Here is a 10,694-nt window from a genome sequence, read left to right as displayed (position 1 = left end):
GGGGCTCCGTGAAAGACGCAGGGATGGGGACGCGGCTCTGCCCGCGGGGGCGGCGGGCAGCCCCAGCCCGGCCCGGCCGTCTTTGTCCCATTCTATCCCATCCATCCTCTAGGATCTCACACCCTGTCTCGTCCCATCCCATCCATCCTATCCCGTTGTGCTCTCATCCACCCCACCCCACCCCACCCCATCCATCTTATTCCCATCCCATCGTGGCCCATCCTGTCTCATACACCCTGCCCCCTTAGTTCCACCCTGCCCGTCCCATCCCGTCCCTGTCCCATCCCTTTCTATCCCATCCTTTTCCATCCAGTCCTGTCCCACGCTGTCGTGTTCTCTCACCCTATCCCATCCCACCATGTCCCATCCTGTATCACCCACGCTGCCCTGGCAATCCTTTTATGCCCTGTCCCATTCCGTCCTGTCCTGTGCTGTCATGTTATTTCACCTCATCCCATCCCATACACACTGCACTGTCCCAGCCTGTCCTCCCCTGTCCCATCCCATCTCTTTCCATCCTGTCCTGCCTGCCTTGTTACATCCCATCCTTCTCATTCCACCACGTCCCATCCGTCCTGTCCCATCCCATCTGTACTCTGATCTCTCACACTCTCTTGTCCCATCTCATCCATCCTGTCCTATTCTGCTCTCATCCCAGCCCACCCCATCTGTCCTGTCTCATCCCATCCATCCTGTCCTGTCCCATCTTGTCTCATCTCCTCTCTTTCCCTCCTGTCCTATTCTATCACGTCCCTTCCTATCCATTCCACCACATCCCATCCATTCATCCCGTCCCATCCCAACCAATCCATCCCCTCCAATCTCACATTCTGTCTTGTCCTGTCCCATCCATCCCATCCTATCTCATCCGCTCTTCCCCGTCAATTCTACCCTGCCCCATCCATCCTGTCCCATCACATTCTATCCCATTCTCTTCTGTCCCATGCTTTCGTGTTCTCTCACCCCATCTCACCCGTCGTGTCCATCACATCCACCCCATCCTTTCCCAGCCTGTCCCATCCCATCCATTTCATTATATCCCATCTATCCCATCCCATCCATCCTCTCTGATCTCTCGCCGTCTTTTCCCATCCCACCCATCCTGTTTTAATGTGCTCTCATTCACCTCATCCCATCTCACCTCACCTCATCCCATCCCATCATCTTATTCCTATCTCACCACATCCCATCCTTTCTCACCTACCCTTTCCCAACAGTTCTACTGTGCCCCCTTCCATCCTGTCCCATGCTGTCCCATTCTCTCACCTCACTCCATTCCATCCCATCTGTCTTGTCCCATCACATCCATCCTGTTCTGTCCCAGCCTGTCCCATCCTTCCCACCTCATCTCCTCCCATCCCATTCCATCCTGTCCTATCCTGTCCTGATACATCCTGCCTCACCATGTTCCATCCATCCTGTCCCATCTGTCTCACCCTATACTGTTCTATTCCATCCCATATTAGCCCATCCTATCCAGCTCACCATATCCCATCCCACCCATTCCGTCCCACGTGTCCCATTCTATTCCATCTCATCCCATCCATACTGATCTCTCACATCCATCCTGTTCTGTTGTGCCTTCATCCCATCCATCTTATTCCCATCCTGTCCCATGTGTCTCATCCTGTTCATCCCATCCCATCCATACTCTGATCTCTCACCCTATTTTGTCCCATTCCATCCTGTCTATACTGTGATCTCTCACGCTATCGTGTCCCATCCCATCCGTCTTATTCCCACCCCATCTACCCTACCCCATCAATTCCACCCTGCCCCATCCCATCCTGGCGCAGCCGCGTGCTCTCAGCCCCATCCAGTCCCCAAATGTGGCACGAGGCCTTGTTCCAATTCCTGTTCTTGGGGACCTCGTGGCGCAGGGTGACAGTGAGGGAACTTAGTGACACCAGGTGTGAGGATGGGCAGGAAACCATTTGGATTGTGGAAAAAGGGAGGGGGTGAGGGGGACGGGATGAGGCAGCATCCCCTGCTGCGATGCCGAAATGGGGCACGCAGTGCTCAGCACACCTGGGCTTTGGGGCACGATGGCAGCAGGGACCGAAACTGGGAGCCCCTGTCCAGAGATGTGTTTGTATTTATTGCGTATATATTTTGTTTAATCTTTTTGTCCCATTAGCAAAGCCTCATCAGCCGCAGAGAGATGAGGACAAGGCCACCACTGCTGTCCCAGGTCCCAGTGCCAACCAGGAAGGATGGGAGCAGGTTGCTCAACCCTAGGCCAGCGGGATGGGACAGCTGCCAGCGGCAGCAGGAGCTGGGCAGCCGCCCAGGAGCTGCTCCCGGGTGGGACAAGGAGGAAACGGAGCTTCCGCTGCAGCCAGAGCCAACGTGCAGCCTCCAAGCGCGCCGCCGGGGCTGCCACCCTGCAGCACACAGCTCTGTGTTACGGGGAGAGGTGGCCAAAGCACTGGGGGGACACGCGGCCATGGGGCACCCAGCAGGGCCCACACGATGAGGGGCCAGTGCTGGAGGTCCAGCAGTGTTTGTGTACCTCTGCAGCAGCTCCTGGCCGTGCCAGCGGTGCTTGTGCACGGTGCAGCCCTCGCTCAGCTGGTGCAGTTCACCAGCTCTGCAAGCTCCCTGGAAATGCTGGGAACTGGCAGGCGGGTGCGTGCAGTCATCACTGGGAGAGGGGAGAAGGGAACGGGGCCGGGATCACTCACCCGACACGGGCTTCAGAATGGAAACACTGTATTGACAGACTTTACAAAAGTTATTACAAAACACAACCACTAATCAGCAGCCAACGATACACAGCGGAAGAGACACTGCTTACAGTCACCTTGAGAACAACACCACTTAGTTCCAAATTCAACCGATATTTACAGAGACGTCTGAAAAACTCTGGTCAGTTACCGCATACATTTAAGTGTTTCAGATCCATGGTGAAATATAGTGCCACACATTTCATTGTATAATAATAATAATAATAATAATAATTAATAATAATAATAATAACAACAACAACAACAACAACAACGTACTACTTCTAGATTAACTAAAAACCGATCAGCTCTTTACAGGGGTTAGGAGAAGTTCCTTTCACTTGTCTGACTTACCTGAGTGTGAGACCAAACCCAGTAATAAAATAACAGTAAAACCACCTGCACAGCTGGAGTTCCTATGACAGACCAGCGGCGCTGCTCCCTCAGGCCCAAGGGAAACAACAGCCCGACTGGCACAAGCAAAGTCCTTGGAAAGAACAGAGACATCTCCTCTTGGGGCCAGAGACCCGACTGCGCCTCCACGCACCCACACGCTGCCCCTCCCGACTCCTCCTGCTCTCCGATGTCCTCAGCCCTTTCTCCTTCCCGTCCTTTCCTCCTCCGCCTTCTTTTTCTCACCTTGCTCTTCGCTGCTCTCTCCTCTCCGCTTTTCTGCCTTCGACAAGTTCTGCGTCACGCCCCTAACCACGGCTCTGCTTCGCCTCTCTCCCCTTGATGGCAGCCCGGCCTCGTGGCGCGGGACTGCTGCTCGAGGTGCGTCATTGCAGCCGGAGCGGGCGGCCGGCGGCCCGGGAATGGCATCTTCCCTCCCTCCCTCGTCCAGCCTTGTGGTGAAACGAGCAGAAAAAGAATGAAAGCGAAAGCTTGTCACTCCTGAATATGCACAAAGATAGGTGGGGAAACACCTGCTAAATACAGATCCCCAGAGAATCTCCCAAGAGCATTCTCGACAGGCAAAATCCAAACCTGCGTAGGGGACAACTAGTACGAGGCCTACGCTGCCATGGAAGTCCCATGTAAGCCCGCAGGCTTGAAGAGGTGCCCAGGCCTTCGTATCAGAGTTTTTTGTTTTTTTTTTTCTTTTTAAAGGAATTCCTAAGATGCTTCAACAAAGCGGGCTTGGTAAGCAAGACCACATGGATTAGCTGCGATACAAGTTCACCTCCAGTCATGCTGCACGTCCACCGGCTAGACCGTTTACGTCACTGCGAGCCCTTCCGCCCCGGCCTCCCACCGCTACTGCTTAGTTTCTGTTTTCAAACAGAAAAGGCCAGTTTGAGTGGCCGATTCCAGGCTGTGCTGCAACGACTCATCCATGGGCCGGGGGTTGCGGGAGTGGATTTTCTGGTGACAATTCAGGGATTCTTTGTAGCGGAAGTGTTTCCCGCACACCGGGCACTGGTAGGGGGTCTCCCCGGTGTGGACGCGCCAGTGCTTGAGCAGGTGGTCCCGGCGGATGAAGCTCTTCCCGCACTCCGTGCACTGGTACGGCCGCTCCCCCGTGTGGATGCGTTGATGGCGGATGGCTTTGGAGAGATCCCGGAAGTCCTTCCCGCAGTAGGTGCAGGTCAGCGGCCCGTCACCCTTCCCCGTGTGGAGCTTCTGGTGCAAGATGAGGCTCACCTCCAGGCTGAAGCTCTCTTTGCACTGCGAGCAGGTGTAGGGTCTTTCCACCATGTTGTTCGGCCTGACAAAGCCGTACTTGAAGCCGGAGCCCTTCTCCGAATTGGCACGTTTGGACGGTCTGGAGCGTTGGCCTTTCGCAGAGGATTTGGATTTCTGCCTGAAGCTTTCCCCGGCTTCCAGAGAAGTGCAGGCTTCCTCGTCCACGTGCTCTCTCTGATGGGCTGCGAAGAGCTCCTTGTCCAGGAAGCTCTGCCCGCACTCGCAGCAGATGTACGGCCCCTCCTCAGCGGCCACTTCTTCCGGAGCTTCCTTCTTTGTCAGTTCCCTCCCTCGGCGCGAGGAGCGCCTCAGCCCATTGCCCGCTGCACCTCTCTGCTGTGGACCCGACCCGCTCCGGTTCTTGCTGCTCGGCTTTAACTCCTCCTCCGGGTTTGAGAAAACATCATCCCACTTTCCCGCTAACGAGCCGGGAAGCTCAAGGCTGTCGGGACATTCCTCGTCACATTGCTGTGCATCTGACGGAGCAGAGACACTCATGTCATTTCTTTGAGATAAGAACAGCCTCACGATTTAGACTGCGGTGATCTCTGCTTTGCACACTCAAGACAGTACCCGGCACTGCAGGGCTGCAAGTCCCAGCTGGGAGCTAAGCAGTACTGCAGTATAAATAAAGCCAAACTATTTTGACTTCTTGGGAAAGCTCAGACAGTATGATGATAAGACCTCTCTGTGTAGCTAGACAAAGGGAAAAAGTGGGTTTCTCAGTTGGAGGTGAACTAGACCATGTCACTGAGCACGTGGCATAGGGTAAAGACAAAAAAAAAAATCGAGGGAAGGGGTAGAAAACCTCTTTTCCTTTGGGACTTGTACAGTATTTAGACCTGGGGCTGAATGATCTCCCATGGTTACTCAGTGCTCCTGCCAATGACCCCGGCAAGCAGGATGAAAAGAGCACAGAGGATCTGGGGGTATAGGAAAGAGGTCTGAAAAAAAACCACAGGTTTTTGCAGTGCACAAAGATAAAGGCGTGCCCACGTCTGCGCGCACAGAGCAGACTGCTCAGCATTCCCTGTCATGAGGCTCTCCATTTGCTTGTCACATTGCCAAACACCTAAACGTGCAGCTTGAAAACAGGCTGACTGGTTTGCATCAGGCTGAAATTTAAGAAAAGCATCGGCTGGAGCAGCTCAGCTGCTTGTGAGAACAAGGCCAGGAAACCAAAGCCATGTCCTAGCAGGGTGCGCTTCCCCAAGCGGCTTCTGTGTTCCCATGCTTCAAAGCAGGGACATGGAGGGACAGGCAGTGACAAGGACATGCCCTGTGATGCTCCACAAAAAAGCCTCACATTTGGCTGACAACTAAAAGCTGTGAAAAATATCACTTTACACATTCGTGAAAAAGACTTGTAAGAACACTGCTGCTAAAGCCACTGAAGCTTGCCTGCTCTTTGCATGCTCCAGCCCATCTCCACTTCCTGGCTGGCCAAACGTGCTACCTCACTGAGCGATCCAACACCGTGCAGGTGCCCTGCACCCCCAGCCAGCCCACAGCTGCTTTTACAGCCTGCTGCTCGTGTACCAGAGCTCCTTCTGCATGTGTGTCATCCATCTGCCAACGGCTGTCATCCAGCTCCCATGCTGAGCCTGAGGCAAGCCTGGCAGAGACCACAATGACGGCAGGATCTCCTGCAGGGACAGGTCCCAGCCAGAGCCAAGAGCCTGAGCGCGCTTCTATCTGCCCCTAGGCCACTCTGCACGGCGCTCAGTGAAGCTCTGCGCTTCTAACTCACATGTATTGGGGGTCTCCATGCTCTCTTCTTCTTCCTCTTCTTCTTCTTCTTCAGAACCGTAGTGACTTTCAGCCAGGGTATCTTCATATTTACTCCACGAGTTGTCATCAGGACCGGGGAAGAAAAACTCTGTGCACAGGAGGAAGAATAACCTGAGTTTTTGCTCACACCTTCCAGCTGCTTCAAGAGGGTTTCAGGAGAGATGACAGCAGCAGCTAGGAGCTGGCTAGCAGAGCAAAGCTACCCCTGTGCCCACGGACAGTGCTGGCAAAATTCATATCAGCAGAAGCAAGGGGAAGAGCACAGACAGAATGTATCTGCTTTCCATCACCCCACTGCAACCCAGGAACTTTATGTCTCACCAGTGCTGGGATCCGTAGGGGTTTCTCCCCCCTCAGAGTCATCCTGGTCTTCAGCATTGGGATCCTCTCCTTGCTCAATCCGCGACAGGAGGTCAGGTTTTGAAATTGCAGTATCTGTATGTTTTTAAAAAAAAATTAAAAAAAAAAAAAAAAAAGGAATCAGAGTGTTTCCTTTGTTCCTTCAGGGCAGAGAACCTTAAACCTTCACCCACCGACCTTCCTTCACTGCTGGGGAGGACGGGTAATGGAAACAGAGACTTAAGAAGATGCTCTCACATGCCTGCACCGCTCACCTTGTCTGGGCCCTGGGACAATGAGCAGACTGCAGGAGCACACTCTGCTCAGGTGAGAAGCACCTCCCAGCCTGCAGCGCGAGGAGCAGAATAAGAAAATGCATCTGTGCTTACCTTCAGGCCTCCTCTCTTCTCCTCTGTGCTAAAGTCCGCGGATCCATTGCAATGGGAGCTTCAGCTTGGGGTCAGAACCAGAGCTGTCAGCCAGCGGCAGCAGCGGAGGTGCCCTCCCCACACGGTTCCCTCCAGCCCCGGATTGCCACAGCCAGAACCGTTCCTTCCTACTCGTCCGAGTCACAGGCTGCTTGTGGATTTTGGTGGGGGAAATGGGAAAATTAAAATTTCCCCTAGCATGGAGAGCGGAAACTTAATTTTGAAACAACAAGCGTGAGCCTCTGGGTATTGATTTCCACCACTGCTCTGCTGGATCCATTAGCCTTAACGAGGACCTAGCCTTAAACCCAATTCATCAAAACCAAGGGAACCTTCAGATTAAGCACAGATACATTTTTCTAAGCTCCAGGCTCAGACCCACAGATCCCTTCCAGTAGGACTTTTATTACATTCCTGCACCTTCACAGCAGGATTGTTGTTTACACGGGAGAATGGGGGGAGTATTTATCCTTTGCCTTTTTCTCTTGTACACAGGGACTGCCCCCAAAAAATTAAAAAATAATAAAAAAAAAAGCTGGAAAGACATGGATTGCACAGAACCAGAGGGCAGGACGGTTGTCTGCCAGGGATGTCTGCGCTCCCATAATGAAGTCCAGCCAAGGCAGCACCATTTCTCAAAATACACAGGTGCCTGAAGGCTTCATGAGGGCTCCCAGAGTTGCAGCACAGTCCTGGAAGGAGCCAGCAGGGCACATTCGTGCAGCACGGAACACGCTGCCCTGGGCCATCAGAAGTGAAGCAGAAGGCTGAGACCTGCAGGAGCGGACGTTGCAACAGTTTGCACCAGAAACGTTCTCCAGCACCAGGCTGGTGGTGAGGCAGAGCACCGAGGCAGACAAACCGTGCTCTTCTTCCCTAGGAAATGTTCTGCCAATGGGAGGGCAGATCTACAGACATGGCTGGGAAGAACTGCTGGTACTCGCCCGAAGCAGCAGCGAGCTGATGCACCCAGCACAGTACATCTGTGGACCTTCGTATCACCATGAAGCTCCCCTTCTTCCCATTGTTACTGAGCCTGAGGGTCTCTCACTTCCCTCCTCCTCATAACCCAGGTCCTCTCACGGATCCTGCTGGATGGCCGGAGACCATCAGAAAGACAGAGTCACAGCACTGCTCAACACATCCATCCACTGCACAACTAACACAGTGAGGAGCAAAGTGCTGATCTCTGGGGCTGCTATTGAAAGTCAGCGTAACACCTGGCCAGACTTGCTCATCACCCACCCTCCCGGATCCACCAGGCACAGCCTGGCCCTGGAGGACCCACGATGCCAAAAAGCACAGGGTAAGCCCCAGCCAGCCTTTACCCATCGAGATCACGGCCTCGTAGTTGCCCTTCATGATATGCCTGTAAAGCTCTTTCTGCCACTCGTTCAAGTTCTTCCACTCGTCCTCCGAGAAGCTAAATGAAGTGTCGTTAAATGCCATGGGGACCTGCAATTAGAAGCACCATATATTCAGCTGTTTTCATAAAAAAGCTTAGGTAGGAAAGGACTCGAAAGATCATCTAGTTCCACCCACCCTGCAGTGGGCTGGCTGCCCCCCCAGCTCAGGCTGCCCAGGGGCCAGGACCCCCAGAGCTGCAGGGCAGTGCCAGTGCTTCACTGCCTCTGAGTAAAGAATCTCTACCTAACATCCCACCTAAATCTCCTTGCTTTTAGTTTAAAGCCATTCCCTTTCGTCCTGTAGTGATCTGCCCATATCAAGTCTCACTTCCTCTCATTTATAAGCTCCCTTTATGTACTAGAAAGACAATGAGGTCTTCCTGGAGCCTTTTTTTCCCCGAGCTGAGCACCCCCAGGCCTCTCAGCCTGTCTTCACAGCAGAAGCGTTCCAACCTCTGAGCATCTTCGTGGCCTCCTCTGGATCCACTCCAAGAGCCTCTTGTTGAAAACATCTAAGGATGTTTTCTCATTCAAACTCCCACACGCCTGGCTCATGCCCTCGGCTCGGCTCCGGCAGCTTGGTGAAGGGGTATGATGATGTTTTCCCCCCATCACCTGCCTAATCCTTGCCCCCATTCAATCTCCCCGTGCTTCAGACAACACTTTTAGCATAGCATAAAACGCAAGCTCTTTTTCCGCTCAATTTCTGACACAATTCTTCTGCACTCTCCTCTGAACAAGAACTGGGTGTGCATGTGCAAATACAGGCAGGGATGCGGGGACGAGCTACACTGTGTCTCTCTGCCTGTCCCAAACAGTGACCCATCCATGCGCTGGGTCAAGTACATGTACAGGGGTGTGCAGCCACACAGAAGGACCCGTGCTGGTGCTCCCAATAAGCAGATGAGCTGTGTGCTGATCATCCACAGTGGCTGGGGCCTGGAGCAACTCCCTTATGGGGAAAGGCTGAGACCCCTGGGGCTCTTCAGCCTGGAGAAGAGAAGGGTGAGAAGGGATCTCATCCATGCATATAAATGTTTAAGGGGTGAGGGTCAGGGGAATGAGGCCAGGGTTTTTTCAGCAGTGCTCAGCAACAGAACAAGAGGCAATGGGCATAAAGAGGAACATATCTCTGCCTGAACATGAGAAGGAGTTTCTGTAGCATGAGGGTGGCAGAGCCCTGGCACAGGCTGCCCAGACAGGTGGTGGAGTCTCCTCTGGAGGTATTCAAAACCCACCCGGACACTTCCCCATGCACTCTGCTCTGGGTACTTGCATTAGAGGGGGGGTGAACTGAGAGAGCTGCAGAGGTCTCTCCCAACTCCTATGGTTCTGGAATCTGCATTACGTGCACAAGCTCTGTATCACGACACAGAAACACTGAGGTTGGAAAAGACCTCTGGGATCCCCAAGTCCAACCCCAGCTCTTCACTACCAGACTCAGCAAACCATGTCCCTCAATGCCACATCCTCACAGTTCTCAAACAACCCCTGGGATGGTGACCTCCCCACTCCCTGGGCAGTCTGTGGCAGAGCCCAAGTGCTCTTTCGAGAAGAAATTGTTCCTAATATCCAATCTGATCCTCCCCTGGCACAACCCGATGCCATCACCTCTCGTCCTATCGCTGTCACCCAGGAGCAGAGGCTGACCCCACCTCGCTACCACTGGGTAGGTGAGGTCTCCAACGCGGCCCAGGGCCCGTTACCTTGGGGACTTCCCCCTTGGCCCCCGGGGGCAGGCGCAGGATCCAGAAGTTCCTGTTCTTCAGCAGGTTCTCCATGTTCTCCAGCCTCTTCTGCAGCTGCCCATACTCCTGGATGAGGGTGCCGAGGGCCGTCCACTTGCTCTCCAGCTGGTTGCCGAACTCCACGGCCGTCCTCTCGCAGCCGATCAGCTTGCTCTCGGCCATCCTCATCCTGCCCTCCAGGTTCATCAGCTGGGCCGCCTGCGCCTCCACCTTCCTGTCCACGGCCTGCACCTCCGTCACCAGCGTCACCGAGATCTCGGCGGCGGGCAGCTCGGCCTCCCCGCCGGGCCCCTCCTCGGGGGCGGCCAGGGGTTGCTCCAGGGACAGCTCCTGGGGTTCCATGGCCCACTCCAGGTCCTGGGGGGAGGACACACACAGACACGGGTAGGCGAGCCGGGCCCGCCCGCGGGCTCTGTGGGAACGGGGAAAGGGGGGGGAGCGGCGCGCGAGCGCGGAGCGGGGCGGGAAACGCTTACCTGAGCGGGGGCCCACTCGGCCATGGCCCTGCAAGCGCGGAACAGCGGAGCGGAGCGGAACGGGGCCGGGAGGGGCCGGGTGGAGCCGGGCGGG

General features: G+C 54.6%; 2 protein-coding genes across 2 annotated transcripts in view; both read right to left on the bottom strand.

The window, feature by feature from the left end:
• LOC110390692 overlaps positions 1–10,688 on the bottom strand; it is an 18,336-nt gene extending 7,648 nt beyond the window's left edge. The window contains exons 1-8 of the mRNA XM_021382110.1: positions 10,601–10,688; positions 10,083–10,481; positions 8,299–8,425; positions 6,525–6,638; positions 6,163–6,291; positions 3,985–4,888; positions 2,513–2,644; positions 1,758–1,896 (exon numbers count right to left, since the gene is read on the bottom strand). Of these exons, the coding sequence (XP_021237785.1) occupies positions 1,758–1,896; positions 2,513–2,644; positions 3,985–4,888; positions 6,163–6,291; positions 6,525–6,638; positions 8,299–8,425; positions 10,083–10,481; positions 10,601–10,624 (1,968 nt within the window). The 5' untranslated portion in view covers positions 10,625–10,688. The remainder of the gene's footprint in view (positions 1–1,757; positions 1,897–2,512; positions 2,645–3,984; positions 4,889–6,162; positions 6,292–6,524; positions 6,639–8,298; positions 8,426–10,082; positions 10,482–10,600) is intronic.
• LOC110390697 (GTPase IMAP family member 8-like) overlaps positions 1–10,694 on the bottom strand; it is a 685,191-nt gene that overhangs the window by 447,397 nt on the left and 227,100 nt on the right. The gene's annotated exons all lie outside the window — the stretch shown is intronic.

This window comes from Numida meleagris, unplaced genomic scaffold, assembly GCF_002078875.1.
Source record: "Numida meleagris isolate 19003 breed g44 Domestic line unplaced genomic scaffold, NumMel1.0 unplaced_Scaffold180, whole genome shotgun sequence".
Lineage (NCBI taxonomy): Eukaryota > Metazoa > Chordata > Aves > Galliformes > Numididae > Numida > Numida meleagris.
This window is presented reverse-complemented; position numbering and strand designations above follow the sequence as displayed.